Source organism: Chelonia mydas, chromosome 9 (genome assembly GCF_015237465.2).
Source record: "Chelonia mydas isolate rCheMyd1 chromosome 9, rCheMyd1.pri.v2, whole genome shotgun sequence".
In the NCBI taxonomy this organism is placed as follows: domain Eukaryota; kingdom Metazoa; phylum Chordata; order Testudines; family Cheloniidae; genus Chelonia; species Chelonia mydas.
Window position 1 is genome coordinate 79284465 of NC_057855.1, and position 23390 is coordinate 79307854.

The window sequence follows — 23390 nt, forward strand, 5'->3', positions numbered from 1 at the left end:
GCCACATGCTGAATAGTGCTGCACTAAATCTAAATCATTGGGTATTGTGTGCGCTTAGCATCTCAGAATTCAGCTCACTGAGCTATCAAGAACATTAGAATTGGAATTCCAAAAGGAGATTAGACTTAGAAAAGGTACAGAGAAGGGCAACAAAAATGATTACAGGTATGGAACAGCTTCAGTACCAGGAGAGATCAAAAAGACTGGGTCTGTTCAGCTTAGAAAAGAGACAAGGAAGGAGAGATAAGACAGAGGTCTATAAAATCATGAACAGTGTGGAGAAAATGAACAGGGAAGTATTATGTACCCCATCACATAACACAAGAACTAGGGGTCATCCAATGAAATCAATAGGTAGCAGATTTGAAACAAACAAAAAGAAGTACTACTTCATACAATGCATAATCAACCTGTGAAACTTGCTGTCATGGAATGGTATGAAGGCCAAAAGTATAACTGGCTTCAAAATATAATTAGATATGTTCAGGGAGGATAGGTCCATCTATGGCCATTAGCCAAGATGGTCAGGGATGCAACCCCATGCTTCGGGTGTTCTTAAACCTCCCATTGCCAGAAGCTCAGATTGGATGACAGGGGATGCTTCAGTCTAAATTGTCCTGTTCATTCCCTCTGAAACATCTGGAACTGGCCATTGTCAAATACAGGCTACTAGGCTGGATGGACCACTGGCCATTTTTATGTTCCTAAGGACAGTGTCAGTTTCAGCTCTGAAGTAACTTGCTTTTGTCAATTTAAATCTGTCCCTAAAAGCTACCTGAACATACTATAGTGTTTTCTTGGAGAAATTAGTCTCACTAGAGTTGGTGTCTATAGGAACAGACTGGGTCTTCAGTTGAGTTCATGAATCTCACACCAATGCTCAAAAGAGTATTATGAGCAACACTAAAGCCTGCAGCCTTGTTTTGCAGTGGAGAAGACAACAACACAGAGAAAGAGAAAGGAAATAAACACTATCCTTCCACAAAACATAACTATTAAAACAGCTAGAAAAGCAAAGTCATATTTCAGAATACAGTTTAATGAAGCTAAACAGGAGTCACCAGACCGAAAACTGTTAAAAGCTGAGTTCTCTCTCCCATTAAGATAAAAATAGGGTAAAGTATGCTAAGAGATCAGGGCTGGAATTTTATAGATTTAATTAAAGAACTAATTGACTTGCTTAAATCTTCATCTAAGTGTCCTGTTATGTCCCAGGACATAATAGCAAAGGGCTTTTTTATGCAAACTGTTCTTTTTGGGAGGGGTGTGTGCATAAATGTAAGTCTGGTATAGCACAGGTTGTGGCTTTGCTTTGGGACACAAGATCAGGAAGGTTAAAATAAAAGTGCGTGGTATTTCTGGACTTCTCAACTAAACTGATCAGGTGTTCATTCCTACACTTAGTGACATCACAAGCATGCCTTGATGAGGCTTCTGCTCTGTAATATCCCCAAGTTTACTTTTAAATCCTGATCTTAAAAGGCGTCCAGCACCTCCTGTGATGTACGAACCACTGTCAGCTCCCTGTGACATTAGTGGGAGTTCAGGTTCCTCAGCTCTTCGCATGTTCAGGAACGGAGGGCCAGTTTTACAAAGGTATTTAGGTGCCTAAAGATGCAGGCAGGCACGTAGTGGGATTTTCAGAAGTGCCTAGGCACTGTAGGTACTTTTGAAAATACCACTAAAGTGCCTATCTGCATCATAGGGTGCCTAAATACCTTTAAAAATATGGCCATTGGTCCTATGCCGGAGACTATGAAAAATCCCTTGTACAACCAAAATTCAGTCGCCACCCAGAAACCTCATATTACTTGCTTCTTGAAGTCCTTCCCTGCTCCTTATTTGTTCTCTCTCTGGTTTTCAGCTGCTGTTTTGCATAGGAGTGTATTATTCATTGTCTTGTCACACAGGCTTTGAAGGAATAAAAGGTAACATTTACATATCTGGCTTACATCATGATGGATATATTTACTACAAATATCCCTACATCAAACAGATGTGAGTACAGAAAAACCAGGAACACTATTTCATAATACAATAAAACACAATATACCATTCAAAAGGCAGCAGGAAAATTTACAATGTATCTGAAGGAAGAATGACACCCTGTAACTAGATATACAAAAATCCCCAAATACATATTTATATGCTACAACTGCTAGAGGTAATACTATTTTATTTAAAAATGGAGGATGTGTATGTTACAACTCAGCGGCCAGACATCTTGCTTGTACTGAAACCAAAATGAATTTTGCCTCTGATTTCACTGGAGTAGAATTATAGCCCACCCCAATAGCCTTAGAGAAGATCTTTTGGCCACTAGCGGATGACACCACTTCTCACATTTGTTGGTGATTTATAAGACCCTCTAATTCATTCCTATTCAACTGATACAATTTGAAATTCAGACAAGGAAGATCTGGATCAATTACAAAAATGCACAGTATATATTAATAGACTCATTAACATTTCTCATACCTAACCTGAAAATTCTGGGCCCAATCCTTCCAATGGAGATAAGGGTCATCAGAACCTCACAGTATTCAGCCCTTCCTAATTTAACTGCAATAAAGATGGGTGAAACCTAGTTATACAAAAAGGAAATAGGAAAAAAAACATGAGGGAAGCTCTGTCTCCCATTCAGTGTTTAATTTTAAAGGATTCTGCAAATGAGTCAAATGCAAATTGTTAGTTTATTATTAAAAAGCACAGTGATAAATAGAGTAGGTCATATTCTGCTCTCACATACAGGGCAGACAACTTCCTACATGAAGTCACAAAGCTGCTGATTAACTTTAAACAAAGTTATCTTGTTTCCAGTTATAAATCATGTTATCAGATTCAGCTAATCTGAATTTATCTTTGTCTGAGGCTCTCTTTTATTTGGGGAGAGGGCAAGGTAGGGGAGGACCAAGAATGCTTTTCATGCAAACTATAATCAAACATTCCCTTCTTCTTCTCTCCCCCAAAACTGGAAGAAAATTCAAAATCCACCTGCAGGCTCCCTATTGGAGAATTCCATTTAGAAGTACGGAGAACACACTTCAGGAATGTATATTTGTTCAATCAAATAAAATTATTAGAGGCCAACACACAAGAAAAGACAATCCCTGCACTAAGGATCTTAAAATCCAGTTCTGCTTCCCTAACTCAAATTGAGTAGTATCATAGCTCAGAATAAGAAGATGCTACTCAACATGAGCAAGAGTGGCAGAATCTGACTCTAAGTTGTGATACATATTGTATCAATAGCATACTCTTTTGTTTGTGATCAACAATCTGAGCCACCTTATACATCCTTAGTGCAAGACATTCTGTCACCTTAAAATTAACAGGTTTTATTCACTCCATTGTAATGTGCTCAATATACTTGTTAAACGTTAATGGAATTTAGGTGTACACATTATTGGGGCATTAGATCTCTACGAAAGTGAACTCCAGCAATGCTTAAGCAAGAGACACCAAAGACATTTCACTGATACATGAAAACAACCAAACAACATAAGAAATAATTTGTTGCCCAATATTCAGAATGAACCAAATACATTTACATTTTTATTCCTGAGGGTCAACTTCAAGGAGGGACATTCTTGTTTTGTTTGAGCTTTTACTATGAAATACTTTAGCTTTTAATATATGTTCCACATTAAAGATTCTTTTGTCATTCAAAAGATGCATTGATAACTAATAAAAAAAACCCTCTGAAAACCATTTAATTTAGAAACAAATCTGCCTTTGTCTTTTTTTTCCCATTTACACTGTAATTAACTACCGCTCCTTGCTTGAAAACTCTCACTGATTTCAATGGAGCCAGAATTTCACCCTGAGTCTTTAAATTCTAAAAAGTTCAGTTGGTGAGAAACCAGCAGGGGCAGGCAAACTCTCCACTTGGAAGTGTTCTTTTCCTCTCCTCTGGTACAAGTTTAGCAGTAAAAAGAAAAGGAGGACTTGTGGCACCTTAGAGACTAACACATTTATTTGAGCATAAGCTTTCATGAGCTACAGCTCACTTCATCGGATGCATTCAGTGGAAAATACAGTGGGGAGATTTATATACATAGAGAACATGAAACAATGGGTGTTATCATACACACTGTAACTGTGCTCACATATCTATTCAGGGGACACCATCACAGAGCCTAATAACATCAGCCACACTATCAGAGGCTCATTCACCTGCACATCCACCAATGCGATATATGCCATCATGTGCCAGCAATGCCCCTCTGCTATGTACATTGGTCAAACTGGACAGTCTCTACGTAAAAGAATAAATGGACACAAATCAGATGTCAAGAATTATAACATTCAGAAACCAGTCGGAGAACACTTCAATCTCTCTGGTCACGCGATTACAGACATGAAAGTTGCTATATTACAACAAAAAAACTTCAAATCCAGACTCCAGCAAGAAACTGTTGAATTGGAATTAATTTGCAAATTGGATACAATTAACTTAGGCTTGAATAGAGACTGGGAATGGCTAAGTCATTATGCAAGGTAACCTATTTCCCCTTGTTTCCCCCCCCCCCACCCTCAGACGTACTTGTTAAACCCTGGATTTGTGCTGGAAATGGCCCAACTTGATTATCATACTCATTGTAAGGAGAGTGATCACTTTAGATAAGCTATTACCAGCAGGAGAGTGGGGTGGGAGGAGGTATTTTTTCATGCTTTGTGTGTATATAAAAAGATCTTCTACACTTTCCACAGTATGCATCCGATGAAGTGAGCTGTAGCTCACGAAAGCTTATGCTCAAATAAATTGGTTAGTCTCTAAGGTGCCACAAGTACTCCTTTTCTTTTTGCGAATACAGACTAACACGGCTGTTACTCTGAAACCTGTCATATTGCATCTATTTCCCCATGTTAAGTATCCTCACACCTTCTTGTCAACTGTTTAAATGGGCCATCTTGATTATCACTATAAAAGTTTTTTTTCTCCTGCTGATAATAGCTCAACTTAATTAATTAGCCTCTTGCAGTTGGTATGGCTACTTCCACCTTTTCATGTTCTCTGTATGTGTATATATATCTCTTCTTACTATATGTTCCATTCTATGCATCCGATGACGTGGGCTGTAGCCAACGAAAGCTTATGCTCAAATAAATTGGTTAGTCTCTAAGGTGCCACAAGTACTCCTTTTCTTTTTGCGAATACAGACTAACACGGCTGTTACTCTGAAACAGTATAGTTTGCACTTTTAAAATACAGACTGAATAAGAAAAAGGATGAAATTGCCTCAGTTGGAGGAGGTTTTCAGGTTCTTTTATATTTAAAAAAGGATTAAACACTTTGATGAATAATAATAATAATAATAAAAGTATGTGCCATACCATGAGCTAAAATAAAAGTCCAGAGCTACCAATACTCATGTTTTGAACATAAACTGATTGTAAAATACATCCTGGGACAATTCTGATTTTTCACATGTTGTCCCAGTGTCTGCAGGGATCCCTGAAATATCTTGTGCTTTAATTTCATCAGTCAAAACATTAATAGGGACATAGGAACTATCAGACTGGATCAGACCCGTGGTCCATCTAATCCAGTCTCTGACAATGTCCAGCACCACATGTTTCAGAAGAAGGTACGAGAAACCTTGCAGTCTGAAGGGGGCTAATCTGGTATTCTACGAAGGTCTCCTCCTGCTCTCTTAAAGTTTGAGATTGGCTTAAACCTTGAAACGTGACATTTTATGTCCCTTCCAACATTCTTTTTCAGCATTAACTTTTTATAACTCTGGATATTCTTGTCATCCATGAAAGTGTCCAATCTTTTTTTGAATCTTGCTACATCCTTGGTCTCAGCATGCTGTGGCTCTGAGTTCCACAGTCTAATTAAACATTGTGTGAAAGGGTATTTCCTGCAGGTTTTTATAATTACTAGGTGTTTGTTCCAGAGCTAGTTTTACTGCTATACATTTTTTTAACATGTCTAACTCTTCATATAAGGAGTATTGGCTTTGCTTCAACCAGTGTTCAGGGTCAATTCTTGTCATGACATGTCAGATGACAACACTGCAGTTTGTGTCTGATGAGTTGACGTTCCAGTCTAGGCAGTGCAAAAGCTCTGCTCCAGCTGGGAAGGAGGGCCTACCCTGTGGTCCCTTTGTCTCTCACTTCCCTCCTCTCTATGGTTGCCAGAAGCATGAATGGGAGGCCAGCAATTGATAGAGATGTGCAGGGGGAAGAAGCAAAGAAAAGCTTTTCTTTGAGCTACTCCACTGCTGCAGGTGAAGCAGATTATTATTTATCACTGTAGTGCCTAGAGGCCTTGACTGATATTGGGGCTCCACTCTGCAAAGCATGCATAATCATATAGTAAGAGATATTCCTCACCCCAACAAGCTTACAAATTGAATAGACAAGACAGACAAAAGAAGCATTAACATCCCCATTCTACGGATGGGGAACTAAGGCACCTGTTGTTTTCTTATACGTAATTTGTCCAAAATCACACAGGGAAACTGTGTCAGAGCTAGGAACTGAACGCTGAGACCTCCTGATTCTGATTGTCAATCCAGTTGCCTTTCAGATAAACAGATTCTAAGTCCGGAAGGGACCATTGTCATCATCTAGTCTGACCACATCCATAACATAGACCATAGAACTTCCCCTTAACCACAGGACCATTGTTACTTTTCAACCAAAGAAAGGAGCAAGAATTCAGAGCTCTATTTCACAGTCCTAAAATATCTTGACATAAAACCACCCCAATTTTGATTCTGAAAACATGGCCACCTTCACTGATTGTCAAATGGAGCCGGGAAGAATCACCACTCATCTTCACATTATAGTATTGTATACCTGGCTGGGTGTCTTATGAAGATTTTACATCTTTTTCTGACGTATCTGGTAAAAGCCAGTTAGAGAGGGGATACTATGTTAGATGGATGATTGGCTGGGTAAGGTATGACAAGACCTAATTTTTCAGAGGCACTGAGCATACTCCATGCCCATGGACTTCAGAGTGGGTGGTGGTTTTACAGCAACACTGAAAATCAGACAGGCAGTTCCTAATGGTCTTAAATCCCTTCATCCCAGTTTCCTGCCTTCGGCTGCTTGACAATGGTGCTGTTTGTGGAGCTGGATAGCATTATAATAACATTGTTGCTCAAAACCTCCTGAGATAGCCTTTCTGAACAGTGCAACCAGTAGACTTACTCATTAAAGAAGCTAGGTGTTCCCCACCTACAGTTTTCTTACATGCAATAAACTTGCAATCAGCTTTACCAACAAGTTTTTTATTGTCCTAAGCTAAACTAAATGCTGGCTTTTAAACTTTCTTTAAAATAGACATTTTTCACTCTGTGAACATATTGTTTCTAACTGGCAAGAACTGCTCATTTACATCTTATAACATCAATAGAATGCTAATCTATAGTAAACAGTCTTTATTACAGTCAAGAATGGCTTAGAAATGCTGTTAATTAGTAAAGCAGACCCTCAGTTCTCTGCTAGCCTGAGTGGGATGAGCCACAGATTTCCAGAAGCAGGATCTGTTACAACTGCCTCTTGTTATATGGAGACTCTTAGAACAAATGCTTGTGATGCAACATCTCCAAGACCTAATTTTGGCCTTGAAGCACTCGGAAGTCAGGTGGAGGGGGCTTGGAGCAATCTGTTATTTCAAATAAATAGGTCTAAAAATGTTCATCACTCTCCTTCCCAAAAGAAAATCTTATGGGACCAAATCCTGCTATCCTGACTGGAGGGAGAAAGAAATGACCTCAATGGCAGTTCTGCCAGAGTCAGGACGGCAGAGTATGGTCCCTCCTGACTTTAAACTGAACTTCAGAATGACATCTGAAGCACAATGAGGTTCTGATCCTGCAAACCCTTCCTCACACCAGTTGTCCTTCACTAGACTTGCCCCTTTTGACTTCAATGGAACTGCTCGCATGATTAAATTTTTGCAGGACTGGGCTCTATGCCAATATTCATGGCAAACAGAAATAAAACAATTCTTGTGGTTTTAAGTTATATCACAGTATACAAAATCAAGTCTTTAAGATTCTAGCGTTTAGCTCAGGTGACAGCTGACGAGAGCAAAACTCTGATCTAACCCTATGTCATTCTTAACCTAGGTAATTTTTCCAGACCCCAGCTTTGCAATCAGTGATGACATCTCTGAATTTCCAGTTTAAAAAGAACAAAAAATAAAATCTCTTCCAGACAAGGTGAATGTGAGAACAAATATTAAAGAAGAGGAAAGAAAGGCCTTCATTAGAATGAAAGATTTTTTTCTGTAACTGATTTTGTTAGAAACTACAATGTTAGAAAAACCAAGTCCGCCTCTCAGCAAAAAATCTGCCTTGGATTTTATTCTCTTTGGGGAATACTTTGGGGAAAAGAAAACACTCACTGTGAAGCAAATTCATAAGATGTAAACTGTGCTCATTGTAGCGCTTATTTTTCCTTTAAGCCTGAGGAGGAGCCCTGACACCACAATGTTACAGGAAAATTGATTTGATTTTCTCCAATTATCCATTCAAGAAAACAAAGATTCAAAAACTGGCAGTGAGATCAGCAGCTTTTTCTTCTGACAGAGACGACAGTGAGCACCAGTTTCTGACTTATACACTGTTTGGATATAGATGACATGCATTGTTAACTTTCTGACACATCCTCTTCCTTATAAGCTGCATGGCTTCATAAACAAACAATACTTCTGAGCCCCATCTATGCCTTGAGAAGCTGAGAAAAAAATTTCTTGTGGACAACGTGGGCTATGTGGGAATCCTAGTTCATGATTTTTCAGAAATTTGAGTGAGTGAGGGCAACTACTGAATCCCAATGAGGCCCAAGTTCAATGAAACTCCTGTACCTGCACTTTTGGCTTTGACGGAATATGAAAACTTTGCTAAGCTGAATGCAACAGGAGACACTGAAACTAAACAGCTAGAAGGGTCCCTCTCATCCACGGTTGCACTGATAATAGTGCTGATCATTATTTTCTCTTTGATAATGACATCCCTAGTGACCTACTGTTTCCACAAGTGGCAACTGAGGGGTAAAAGACTGCAGAAAGCGCAAGAGGAATATCAGCGAGACCATGAAAAGAGCATGTTCCAAAGCATGTCAGGACTTGTTTCATAAAAGAAATCAATCCAACATGAAATATTCCTGCATTACCTGAAAGTGAAAAATAACTAACTATTGGAAGTTACATATTGAAATATCCACCTAAATATATCCTGGTTTTACCTAATTTGTAAGAATTATTAATGGTTTGGAAATTTCCAACAGCTTCATTATAAGTCAAAAATATTCAGTTGTCTCATTTGTGCAAAGCAAAACCAATGCAACTATGTATTCTAATCTGCATTTTATTTATTAAAAAACAGTATGTCAAACCCTGCTGTCCTTACTCTATCAAAATTCCCATGGCAGTCAAAGGGCCAGAGTCTCAGCTCGTTCCAATCAACACAGCTGACGGGAGTTGATAGAGCGATGATGATTTGCATTAGCAGATGATCCGGCTCAAAATTTGAGAAGTTAATGGGAGCTTTATTTGAGTAAGGTCCACAGGATTTTACCCAATTACCACCCAGTCCTGAAAGCCTTCTGGGGCAGAACTCACAAAGACTTCAAGAAGAGTTCCATGCACAGAGGGCTTGCAGGATTGAGCCCTATGTTTGCTAGCAGACTGTATGTTGATAATCACTCAATTTATTTTGTTTTAGGGTCCAATGCTGCAAAGTTCTGATGGCACTTTACTTCTATGGGAATTGAGGGCACTCAGCACCTCACATGATGGGCCCAGACTTATTAAGGAGCATGCAAGCTGAACACACTTTTTTAAAGCTTGCAATTATTTTTAACCAGGCTTACAATGGTGTGTTTCTATTTTTGATGCCTGTAATGTTATGTCATGCAAAAGATGCCGACTCTATTGTGGGTAACATATGTAAGTAATATTTTCTAACAAAGTGTTGGATATAACATCAGTATAAGTAGCTGTTTTAAAATGTAGAAAATATGTAAAAAATGCAAACAAAAACCCTGCTCAAGTATATAGCTTGCTTGCAATTACCATTAGCTGGTGCTGTATGTATTTTTAAACAAGCTGTAATACTGTGATAATGCTGTACACTTGCTTCTGTAGGCAAAAAAGTTCAATTTAAAAACTGGCAAGAAGATTAAAGATGTAAATGTTCTTAACAGTGCTAACAACAAAAATATGGATCTTCATGGGATATTCTAAAGGCAGACTCTGTTACATGCTACAGATCTATTTTACAATGTATTTATGGATCATACACACTATTCAATGTGAGAACAAACAGTACTATTTTGTTACAAAATAAATAAATAAAGAAGCAGTGAATGCCCATGTCCAGAAGGTGGATAATGCTTTCATAGGGCCCCCCGATATATTTTGTTAGCAACTTGAAAGGCATGTTCTGAAAAGAACAAGGTACCCACTACCTTATTTGGGGAACGGGCAAAGTGGCATTCCCCCCACCCCCCCTCACAACTCATCAATCCCATTTTCGAGTCTGTGTAGGTAAAGACCTACAGTATATCAACTGCGTGAGAGAAAGGGACAGTAGACTGGGGAGGACAAAAATGAAAACCTAATCCATACATTATTGATATATACATTCGAGAAAATAAAAAAAACTCTGAAACATTTTACATTTTTAACAAAGTGCCCCTTACTATAACACCTATACTGTACGCAGCAGCAATTTGCGCATGTTTGTGTGCCCAGCTAAGTTTTTATTTAGCGGAGACAATAAAATAATTTAAATAATTTCTTTGTTATACCAGATAATATTTAAGTTATGACCTGAAGACACAGGGCACATTATTATTTAAAAAAAATATACATATTAGAACAACTTTCAAATTCGATACCAGGGTATATATCCTGGGTTAACTGCACTGAAATCAGTAGAGTTAGTCCAGATTTGCAGTGGCGTAGAATCTGGGCACTGTGTCAATATGATGATTCATCCCCACAGGAGGGCACTATTCTTTAAAGCAGTAAACCTTGCACTTCATTACCACCCGTTCAACGCTCCTGACAAACTTTCAATTTGAATGAATGGGATTGGACTGGCTTCATCGGCAATGATGACATTGGCTACAGAGAAAGGTGTCTCAAGGAGGGAAAGGTGAATTTGTATAAGATTGGCACCAATGAAGCTATGCAGGTTGTTGATCAGGGATGAGTTTCTGACAAGGCACGGGGCACTAGAGAGCTTGTGGCACTTCTAAACTTCTCTCCCAGTGAGTGTGCCTGCACACAATGAAGAAATTTAAGACTGCTATAAGGCTTACTGGTAAAGAAACTAGCCAAGCCGCAGATAGCACAAGGGATCGGAAACTGGATATACAGTTTTTCACCTCTGCCCTTGTTTAAATCCAGTCCAGGTCAGTAGCAATCGAACATCATTACCATCTAAAGGCATTGCACTGGCCTATGGGGAATGAAATGGACATTTTGGCCTATTTCCTAGTGGCAAGCATCCATATCATAGAGTCCACTCCTATAACTGGTGCTCAGAAAACAGGCTAAGGAATGAATGGGCTTGGAGTTAACTTCATCCCCTCAGAGGTGACCTCTTCAGGGATGAGGTGTGACAGTTCAGGGGGAGATTGCACTGCCATAGTAGCCAATGCTGTATCAGTCTGGTGCTACTTTCAGGTTAATAATCTTTCAGGTTGTCAGTTCAGCAACATTCATGGTGAGGTTAGCAACAAATAAAGTGCAGCATCACAAAAACCATTACCAATGAATATGTAAAATAAATCAGTGTATGCAACAAAAACAAATCACTTCTGCATTTGCAAGATGTTCATAGCAATAAACTCTAGTACTTCACAAATCATTCAGAGGATTAAAAAAGGATAACAGTGTGCAGTATGAAAACCAAAAAAGAAAAACTCTAAATGACACTTCACAATGGATGGACTAATTTGTTTCAGTGCCACATCTACTTACTGTATGACTCGCCCCTCATCAGTCTTGCTCCTTTTATACCCCAATGAGCACAGACAAGCAAAACAGATGAATAAATTTTTCTTGATCACAGTTTTAAAGATGTTTTTCCAGATCAAACCAAAAATCTCTCTCAGAAAAATAAATGGCTTGTGGGGAGTGTAAAAGGAAGAGCACTGATCTAGGCGCCTTTCTGTGGTCTCCATGTCAAAATTCTTTGGTTACTAGTCTCAGTCCCTACAGGAATATGAAATAAGTAATTTACAGGGCAAGCTCTCTCATTTGCTTCATACTGTACATCAGCAATAACTGCAACAAGGTAACAGAAAATAAGTGTTCAGATCCCAGAGTTACTGTTGATAAAATATGAAAGAGAAGAACTCCAAAACTGTTCTAAGCCTGCGGTACTGAGTAGCAGAAAAAGACACACACCACAGACCATACGGCTGGTGAATTTTTAAATGAATTTTCTGAACTGCCTCTCTAAATTGGGTGTGCATGGTGCACTGCGGGAAAATAAAATTGGTAAGTGCCTGATCCAAAGATCTTATAATTCAGTGTATTTATACAAAGAGTTGACAACTAAGAGTTAAAAAGAAATACTTCAAGATTTCCAGTGACAATCTAGACACCAAAAGCAGAGCTCAAATGCACTGTTGTGTCCTGTCAACATGTATTTAGAACCCAGAATCTAATATTCCTTGTTTTTAGTAGTGAAACAAAGCTACACAGATGTATTATTTTGCACTGTGTTATGCAAGGGTAAATTTTCATAGGGTCTTAGGCATGGCCTCCCTTTTTGTGTGTGTACTTTGCTACCACTGCTCCATAACAGAGCCCTTATGAGACCTTATGTTGAGTAACGGGTGAACTTTTGCTAATGGAGTTCAAAAAAGGTCAACAAAGAATTAGGCAGAGTTTGGGAAGGGAGGGGGAGTGGAGTCACAAGACAAATGGGGCAGAGATGGAATTCTAATGTGAACAGGGTTATAAAAGTGGGAGATAGGAGGGGGATTTTAAGATACCTAAGGATGGTGCATTAACAAAAAAATCTAGTGGCATCTTGTTCACCATATAAGATAGCTATATAAGTTGCAGTCGTGATCTAAAACTGAAAGTGATGCTAATGGGAGTTCTTAGGATGGGCTACTATGCCCAGAGGGTTGCTAAAAGGTGGAATAAGCTGCCAGTGAAGGAATGAGAACGGCTAGTATTAAAAAATTTAAGACTGCTCTAGAGATTCAGTGAAGGCCTCACCTACTCAGGCAAAAGTAATGAAATCGTTCATGGAGGTTATTCATACCACAAGATCAAGGATAATCTAAGTGAACCTCTAATTCCCTCCATCCTAATTTTATTTTCATGCTTTATATTGATGTGTGCATCGTGAAACCATGTGGCTAAACACACAACCCTGGGTACACTGATCTGATAACTACAGTACATAGTATATGTAACACTTACATACCTGTAGTTTGTTTAAACAGAACATCAAATCAACCCCATTAATAGATTTTCTTTTACCAAAAGGGAAAAAAATGCAACACCAAAGTACCATTCTAATGTCTTTACAAGCCACTGAACTATTAGGCAGTGATCTCCTTCATATACACATTTGATAGACAAATGTCTACCCAGATCCTCAATTGCTGTGGAAGGCCCAAACGCGCTGAAAACATGGAGGTTACAGAGGCCAGCGAGTCTGCAACTCATGTGGATCCACTGGCTACACATTGCCAATGAGGGATGATGGAATGTGCTACGGCTGTCAGTGGAAGCCATGATGATGACCATAGTAGTGGTCATGATTCTGCTGTCTACATGCCCTGCTTGGAGTGAGCAGAAGGACTTCACTGCTTCCAGCCCCCAGAGATCTCCTGTGCAAAGCCTCTTTACTTGGACTTCCTATGTAGTACCAGACTTTCACCCAGAGATAATCTCAATGAGATAGTGACATTCCTTTTCAGGAATTGATAGACAGTGACAATAAATGCATCAGCAAGTTCAGAAAACAGTCAAAATATTATCTTAATTGATATTTTATTCCAGTTTTATTCTGTATTTTGTTTTCCTTCTCTTTCTAAACATCCACCCCAGACAGGTTCTATGATTAATTTAATGCCATTTCTTGTCCTATTGGCATCCTCAGGGTTACTGATTTATTTCAGTTCACATTTTCATTATTCCAGTTCTATAAATGCCCAGTTTCATTTTATTCCTTTTACAGTTACTCTGCAACCGTCTCTTTCTCTCCTCCACCTGGGGCTCTAGCTTTCAATTTAACAGGAGGCAGAAGGCAAAGATTGAGCTGAAGCCCAATAATTACACCTCCCCACCCAGAAAAACAGAACCATCTATTTTTTGTACAGATGGAAGAAGCAGTGAGCTGCTCTGAAATCCCATAAGCAAACCCAGAAAAACAATAGTTATTCCTTGTCAGAATAATAATAAAAAAATGTCAGCTTCCATAATTTGAAAAATGTATTTGGTTGGATGACACTGTATTGCAGCTTTTGCATTCGGGAAGGACACATAGCAGGACTGTCGGTTGGAATCTTGTGCTCTGTGAATATCTGGTTCTACCTGCAAGGATATTTACCCACTGATCAGTTTGTCCTAACAAAACAGTTCTCATTAGGAGGCATTAGGCACATGAGTGTCACCAGAAGATTTTTGCCAGCTCTTACATTCTTTCATTAATGCTCATCACAACCAGGCCCTACACTTTCTGACCTCTCTCATTCAGTCTTTGCCATATGCTCCTTGGATCCTCTGAAAGCTTGGGGAGGTTTTTGTGTATTTCTCCTATAAGTGTGAGCGAGTCCTGAAATAAAAGAAAACTGCAGTGAGTATGCATCTGTCACATACTATAATGATAAGGGCCATCTTAAGGGCCAAATTATCCCTTGTGCAGAGCTACCCATAGAAGGGCCAGCAAATTTAATAAGTTATAGCTCACAATATCCTGAAGAACACTGCATCAGAGAACGAGGATTCTTCCCACATCAGAATGAACAGGATGTGACAGCCAGCAAACCAGAGAAATCCCAGCGATCTCAGGACATCTGAGATGGACAGGGACAGGGGCAGAGAGGCTCACTGCCTTTATTCAGCTCACTAGGTACATGTCATGGCCCATGCTGTCAGGGCCTACTGCAACCCACTCCAGATTACAGGGGCTGCAGGTTTGTATAATTTTTGGTGGTGCCCAGAACCCGCCCCTGCCCAAAGTCCATCCCCCCACCTGCCCAAGGGTCTGGGAGGGAGTTTGGGTGGGGGAGGAGGTCTGGGGTGCAGGCCCTAGGCTGGGGCAGGGGATTGGGATTCAGGGTGCAGGCTCTGGGAGGGAGTTTGGGGATGGGAGGGCGTGCGGAGGGAGGGGGTGCAGGTTCTGGGAGGGAGTTTGGGGATGGGAGTGGGTGCAGAGGGAGGGAGTGCAGGGGTGAGGGCTGCGGGGTGTGCCTGCAGATGAAGGGTTTGGGGTGTGGGAGGGGCTCAGGGCGAGAGTAGGGGTGTAGAGGGTGAGGGCTCTGTCTGGGGGGGTTGGGGTGTTAGAGAGGCTCAGGGCTGGGGCAGAGGGTTAGGGTGCGGAGGGATGAGGTCTCTGGCTGGGACTGGAGATGAGGGGTTTGTGGTGTTAGAGGGGCTCAGGGCTAGGGTAGAGGGTTGAGGGTGGCTGGGGGTGTGGGCTCAGGGGTGGGGCAGGGCTGGGGATGAGTTTGGGATGCAGGCAGGCTGCTCCGGGACATGGGCCAGAAAGGAGGACTTCGCCCAGCCCTTTACTGCCCCCCCAGCAGCACACTCACCCCCACCACTGTCACTGCACGTGCCCCTAGGCCTCTCTCAGGTCCAGGAATCTCCCTCGCCTCCCCCGTGGTGGGTGCCGGGGGGTGCTGCGTGCGCCTCCTCCCCTGCTGTTGCCCCTGACTGTAGCCTCACTGGGGGTGAGGGATGGGGCTGCCTCCTTGCCCAGCATGGGGCAGGAGCGGTGACTGCGGGCGTGGGGGGGCCCCTTGTGCTGGTGGAGGGTCCCGCAGGAAAAGGGAAGGGTCTGAGGTGGACGGGCAGGCTCAGAGTCAGTCTGCCCTGGCAGTGGAGATGGGGGGCGCTAGGACCCTGTGGCAGCAGTTGCTGCAGGGAGGCAGCATGGAGCTGCACGGCAGAGGCAGGGACACACTGATCCGCAAGGGGAGGCAGGGGACACTCATAGGAGGGAGCCCCACTCCTCACCCCCAGTGAGGCTACAGTCAGGGGCAACAGCAGGGGAGGAGGCGCACGCAGCAGGTGGGGCTGGGGGGGACACCCAGCCCCAAATATTGGTGGAGCTGGGCCCCTGGTCTCTGAATATTGCTGATGCCAAGGCACCACGTGGAGATATAACTTGCCGCCTATGCTCCAGAAGGCTTTCTTAGCATGAAAGTAGGAATCCATGGGACAGAATGCCAGTCAGGTCAACATTATCCTCCAAGACGAAATCCCTTTGGATTTGTCAAGGATGCTGTAGACTAACCATCTCCCCAGGCATAATACAGAAAAATAAAGTCTAAATAGCAGAATATGGGGTTGGAAGGGCTTCTGTAACACTGACAGATGGAAAGAGCATATTGCAGAGCCACTCTTCCTCCTCTTTCCCTGAGTCTATGGCCAGTTTTCACTAGGTCTAAGTCCCCTCCCTTACGTCAGGTACGCAGGAACCTTGATGATGAGCATGGTGTAAATACTTAGATAGTTTAGAATGAAGAGTAGTGGGAAAACTAGTAACTACAAAACTGGCTTCAGGTACAAGACAGGGTGATTTGAGAATCCATAAGATAAGGGATGAAGTGTGAATGCCAAGCAGGAGAATATTGTAAACGAAAAACCTCTGCATTCCAAATCTACAATCCACAAGGTGGCTGTCATCTTGAGCTCATTGAAGCTGTAAGGAAAAATAGACAAGGTCTCTAGCTGAAACCCCATGACAACACTTTTTATGGCAGCACCATAATACAGTAATGGTTAAGAAAGAGCAGAAGGAACAGCCTCCGCGACAGTAAAACTGCCTCTGCATCCATGCAATGCGGCAGTCACCTTGCACCCCATTCCTTGAAAAGCACGAAAATGGGACGGAAGTCTGTGTCGATGTAACTAGCAAGCATCCTAGAACAATGATATAATTTACTACTTTGTTCCTGGCTAGCCAATCAGAAAACAGATCATGGAAAATCAATCCAGACATGCTCAAAATAAAAAACCTCTGGAAAATGGTGAGTCAGATTATCAGCTGAGGTAAATCAGAGTAGCTCCATAGACATGATCAGCACAAGGTGAGAATCTAGCCCCATGCAGGTTAGTAACGACATGGGGCCAGATTCCACCCTGACTCACATTGCATGCAGGTCTATGTGACTGCATGGTCATAAATCAGGATGCAATTTGGCTCATGGATTCCTCAACTGCAAGTGTGTACAAAATGCACTGGAGTGTTTGTTTTAATAACATTTGCTTACTTTGACATAAATCTGTTCTTCTAATTTATCTTGGAGTAAAGCTTTCTCCACTAAAGTCTTCTTTTGTCTGAGAAAGGTATTCTTGGCCAGTTTTGTCCATTTTTTCTTACAATCATGGCATTGAGAAGGCTGGTGTAGTTTAGTTTCTGTCAGCTGTAAGATGAGAAGTTGAAAAAATGAACGAGTAAGATGATTGCTTCTATTAAAAAATAACAAATAAAAAATACAGATATTTTGAAGAGAAAGATTTGCTCTTCTAGGGAGCCATAAATTACTTCATAATCTTTTTCACAATATCATCTTGATGAGCCGGTCTGAATGACTTTTACACTAAATTACATTTGCTTTCCCCCATGTGCTACACTTTCTAGCAGCAGTAACTTTGTTTCATTTAAGGTTAATCTTATTTTTTTCAGCCATCATATCGCTGACTGGTAATACACCAGATTTTTCTTGTAGTAGGCAAACTGAAACCTACATGCCCTCTTTTAAAAGATAATAAATATCGCCACAACTTTTAAGAAGAAAAAGAACCCTAAAGCGATATTGGTTCAAATATGTATATACAGTTCTGAATTAAAACCAAAGTAAAATTGTACAAGCAGTTTCCTTTAAGTGTTGAATAACAATATTTATTAAAGTCTGTGTTAGTTTATTTAGCACAAAATCTTGAGTGTGCTTAAAGGCTTTATACAAATCTCAGGATATATATCTATATAGGATTTGAGTCTGATCTCATTTACACAGATATAAATCAGGACTAACTCCACGGAATCACACCGGAGTAAAACCAATGTAAGCAAAAGAAGAGGCAGGCTCAGAGACTGTAACAAATTTATTAGTAGCTGTTTTTTATTATATTTTAGTGTAGTGAAAGGAGGTAAGTAGCTGTAATTTCAAAACAGTTAAAAAAATGAAGCTCTCAATATCCCGGAACTGACTTTCAAAAACACCAAAAAGAAAGAAATAAAAAAACCCCAGTATTCTCTGCTCACTTGGCACAGGGTTAGCCAATGAATGGTTTAACAATTACTTTTACATGCTGTATGGCAGTAAATTAAAGCAAATGTATGTGATAGTAACTGAAGCAAAATACATGACTGCAATTATTATTCACCACTCATTTTTTTGGTTCTATCAAAATTATTCTCCGATGCAGACATGCTGTACCCATTTCAAACGAGGCACAGATATTTTCCAACACCAAGATTTATGGGTAAAGGCATCTGTAGGTGATGACTGTCACAGTAACATATTCAAACCCCCCTACAAATACAAAGTTAGAATTCAAGGATCACTGGAGAATAAACAACAGTTTTGTGATTCCTGACACACACAGAGTGGAAAGAGGCGTTGTTTGTCTCAGTGTGCGTGTCCTATGGGAAAGGAGCACTGGGCTGGCAGAAAAGAAAAGCCCTTCAAACTGTTAAAATGACACATGCACATCTTACCAAACTCACTGATGCCACCCAGATTCTATCAGGCACATTTCATTCTTTAGGCAAGTGTTAAAAATTAAAGGTTGGCAAAAAAAAAAAAAAAAGATCAGGCATTTAGGAATGTTTCTATTAAAATATGTCTAAATACTTCCTGTTTTTCGTGCAAAAGAGTGACAAATAAAAGCCAACTATTTGCCACGTAATCTTAGCTTAAAAGGTATTTTGCTAATGTGTCATTCACAGTGACAGGGGCTAAAGTCATACCTATGTGCTAAAATATTTTACTTTTGTCTCTGTGGATATTATCTTGTTTATCTAGGAACACGGATATCAGTTTTCCAATCAAAAGCTAAACCATGCCACAGGCCAGATACATCCATAGCCAAGTGACCAAAAGGTGAAGATCTATGCAGCAATATTTACTCTTCTGAAAAAACACTCCCCTATTGCCCACATTGATATATTCCCTAGAGAAGCATGACCTCAGGAAAGACCAGGGACTGCAACTGTGGCCGGCCCCTGTACCCGGGGCAGAGAAGAGGCATAAGGGGTGAGCTCTTTTGTGCCCTCACTTCTTGCAACCAGGCAAAATCTGGCTCAGAATGTATTATATATTTACACATATTTCTGTTTTTGTGCAGGTGTCCTGATAGCCAGTCCTAATTCCGGACTACAACAAAGAGTTTATACAAAAGGGGAGAGGCAGGGCTCTCATATTTTACTCTCCCAGGCTGCCCGGGAGGTTTCAGGCATCTACCACTTCTTTTGACTGAAATCCTATCAACTCTCTGTGGCTGAAGTAGCAAGGCAGCTTCTGACCTCTTTTGAGCAGAGCCAATGCCACTTTGTACATTAACCAACTGTTATAATGGGGATGCCAAACCTTCTCCTGGACAGTGAGCACGTTTCTCTGATGCTGCCCCCGGACTCCACAAGTCACTTCCAGAACAGTTCTGTACACAACGGGCAAGGGCAGCCTGACAAGCATCACTTACAACTCTACTCCCCAGTTAACCTAACGCTCATAGAGGTTGACAATAACTATCCACCCCTGCCTCTGTGAATTACTCATACTGTATGAAATGTCTCAATGAAAAATCAGCATTTTGTCAGTAGGCAACATTTTATATAATTTTATTATTTACGAAAAGCATTTCTGCAGCGTGGTCTTAATGAGAAAATCAGAAACACAAATCCTGCAGTCCTCACTAAGGCAAAACTCACAATGAAGTCAATGGGAGTTTTGAATGAGTAAGGACAGCAGGATTTGGCCCGTATAGTTTCAATTTTTCTTTAGCAGCCCTCCAAAACCAACCAACCAACCAACTGGCATGATTTATGTTTTGGTTAAGTACCTGTTTCATTGTCTCACTGATATTTTTCAGATGGATTCTGTTCACTAGCTGATCAGGAATAGTACACTTCAAGTCACCTGTCACAGGCTTCTCTGAAGTGAATCCATGCTGCAGATCTTTATGTTTGCTGCTGTTTGACTGCTTAGAGTTCAACTGATGATGGATCTGGCTTATTTTAATGGTGCAAAAAGACTGCAGGGCATCCAATTCTTCATCTGATACTTCAGTAATTTCTGTCAACATCAAAACAAAAATCGCAATTACTATATCAGAGAAGAGAAGAATCCCAAGTCTTCTAACTATTGTGACCTCTTATCATGTAGTTAAAAAAAAAACCTGCAACATCAGGTATGAAGGTATTTGTGTTCATAATAGCAATGCAATGTTTACATGTAAATCTGGTATAATCCATTTAGAAAAATGAAAAGTATAAACACCTCTATGATGCACCAAAAAGGAAACACAGTCCAAAAGGAAGGGGAGAAGACAAAGACCACGTGCAAAGAAAGTACTTCATGTAGAGCACACAAGACAAATTCAGATTTACTGAAGAGAAAAAGTAAATGTGGTAAATAAAACAATACAGAACTTACCCTTAGTTTAGACACTAAATACATTAATGGAGACCATATGATTGCTTAATTTGGATTTAACCCCTTCTTAGCAGGAACTGCAATCTGCTAGTGCAAAATGCATTACCATTTGAAGTAAGAACTCCAGATCCGATAGCAAACCACACACACATTTATTAGTTACAGTTCTATTAAAAGCAACTGCTGGAAAACACTTAAAATATATTCTATAATCTACAGTTCATCTTCACACATTTTTTAAGGAAAATGTTATTTCATTAGCAAACACGTTCCTCCCAAGTTTCAATGCTCATTTAATAAATTCTTTATTTGATTCTGTTTAAACATCATCTTTCACTCTCTCATTTCCTTCTTCCTTTCAGGTGGCATTTAATAATAAATAAAAAAGTGAGAAATTACAATTAAGATAGAAGCAGAATAATGAATTTAAGGCCATACCCAACACCCACTGAAGTCACTGTGAGTCATTCCATTGACTTCAGTGTGCACTGGATCCAGCCCATAAAGAACAGATAAAATGAGTAACAAATTTCTTGTCGTTACTATTTGCGTATTTCGTTAGCAGCATTGCTTTGTTGAGTGATGGCTCCATGCAGCTTTCATCTGTTGCACTGTTTTTAAGTGTTTTATGGAGGATAAAGAGTATTTCTGTATATCCACATTCCACTTGCTTTTCCATGATTGCCAAAACCCAACTGTATGGGATTAAATTCATATTATTCAGAAACGTCAAGCTGTGCCCTGCCAAGTCTATATGACAGTGTAATTGTACCACTGTAACAATTCCCTCCTATAGGCTGTTCCACTCCTCTGTAGTATCTTGTCTAAAATTTGATTGTAAACTCTTCAGGGCAGACACCAAGTCTTCCTCAGTGACAAACACCAAGATTGCAGAGCTACATCCTAGCACCTAGCACAGTAGTGCTCCAATTCTGTCTGGTGCCTTAGGGCATCCCCACAATACAAATATTAAAAAATAATAAGCTATCGTACAAAATTCCTCTTAAATATGTTGTGATGAATTTAATGTGAAGTCTACAAGATGTAGCTCTGGAATCATGGAAGCAAACAGAACATCCTTTCAGAAATGCAGCCTATCTTTATAAAGAACAAGCCATCTATATTTAAGATTAAGTGAAGTTGAAATCAGTAAGCCCTGCTTTATGGATGACAAGGAAAGTGAGTGAACTGTAACAGCCACAGTTCAGAATCAATTATAGCAAGGTAATTTATTCCTCCTTATGACTCAGTGTATCAATTCCACTAATGACAAAGCAAGACTGGTATTACTTCGTATCCCACTTACATGAATAAGAATGATCCTCACTTTAAAAGCAATACAACAAAATTGCCTTTTTCTTAGGTAAGATCATAGATGTTTGACTGGAAAAGATAATTGCAGCCATCAAGTCCTTTCCCCTACAAGTGCAGCACATAGGCCGTGCTACAAAGTTGGACTGATACACTGGAGAGGCATCGAGTTTTAATTACACTAATCAACTGTGCACATGTTCACATGTGCTGCACTCAGAATGGATAAAGCAAAAAAGAAAACTACCAGTGCAAAAATTCAGTACTTGAGTGTATTTATTTCACAGAGATACATATCTACAACATACCGTGAGGGATCACAGGCCTCAAACCCGAGCCCACAGGCAGCCCTCAGGCCACGACGGCCACCCAGAAGCTCACCTGAGTAATTAGGGAAGGGTCCAGGGAAGGACTAGCTCACAGAGGGCCCCGTCTCCAAATCTCCCGCTTGGGGGAAACATCCAGCCCCCCCGACTGGCTAAGGAGTACTATATAAACCGGGAAGTAACAACAGGAAATTGTCTGCACAAGAGGAACCTTTGGCTGGCTGTGATGTTGGACGCTTCCTGCTTACCTGTCTCCTGAGCCCTCCATTCCTATCTGCTTCTGTTTCCTGCTTCCCTGCATGCTCCTGGTTCCTGTCCTCCCATTCCAGACCCCCATCTCCTCCCAGTTCCTGCTGTCCTGTACTACTCCAGGCCGGGGCACCAAACATAACTGTGGGCCCCCATTGGGGAAATAAGACATGATGGGGGGCGGGCTGCAGAGCGAGGGGTCGGTTGGGGGCAATGAAGCGCTGCGCAGCGGAAGTGGCCCCACTTAGCCCAGCACAAGGGCACTGTTTACAAACCCACAATTGCTAGACGCACACTGGCCCGCCCAGCCCTGCGCTGCCAGCGTGCCCCTTCCACACTGCCCCCCGCCCAGTGCCCTGCCCTTATGCCCAACACCCCGTCACCCAGAGACTTCCCCCACAGATTCCTATGCCCAGCGCCCCTTCTCCCAGAGACCTCCCCCACAGATCCCTATGCTCAATGCCCCCGGACCCGCTATGCCCAGCACCGCCTGCCCAGAGACCCCTCCCGCTGACCTCCACCACAGCTGCACAGCACCCTTCACACCATACCCTGCCCAGCTCCCCCACCCACAGATACTGTCCAGCACCCCCTTCACAGTCCCACCATCACAGCTGTACAGAGCCCCATATTCCTGAGGGAATTCTGCATCAAATTCTGTGCATAATATTTTAA

At 41.1% G+C, this 23390-nt stretch overlaps 2 protein-coding genes across 4 annotated transcripts in view; one reads left to right on the forward strand and one right to left on the reverse strand.

Moving 5' to 3' along the window:
• The window catches only part of MTMR8 (myotubularin related protein 8), a 168937-nt gene that overhangs the window by 3462 nt on the left and 142085 nt on the right, over window positions 1-23390 (forward strand). The window lies entirely within an intron of this gene.
• Window positions 13977-23390, reverse strand: part of C9H8orf48 (chromosome 9 C8orf48 homolog) — a 38229-nt gene continuing 28815 nt past the window's right edge. For all 3 annotated transcript variants that reach the window (XM_037909157.2, XM_037909156.2, XM_037909155.2), the window contains 3 exons: window positions 20237-20469; window positions 17443-17595; window positions 13977-14777 (listed from right to left, as the gene is read on the reverse strand). In XM_037909157.2, coding sequence (XP_037765085.1) covers window positions 14673-14777; window positions 17443-17595; window positions 20237-20469 — 491 coding nt within the window. In that variant the 3' untranslated portion in view covers window positions 13977-14672. The remainder of the gene's footprint in view (window positions 14778-17442; window positions 17596-20236; window positions 20470-23390) is intronic.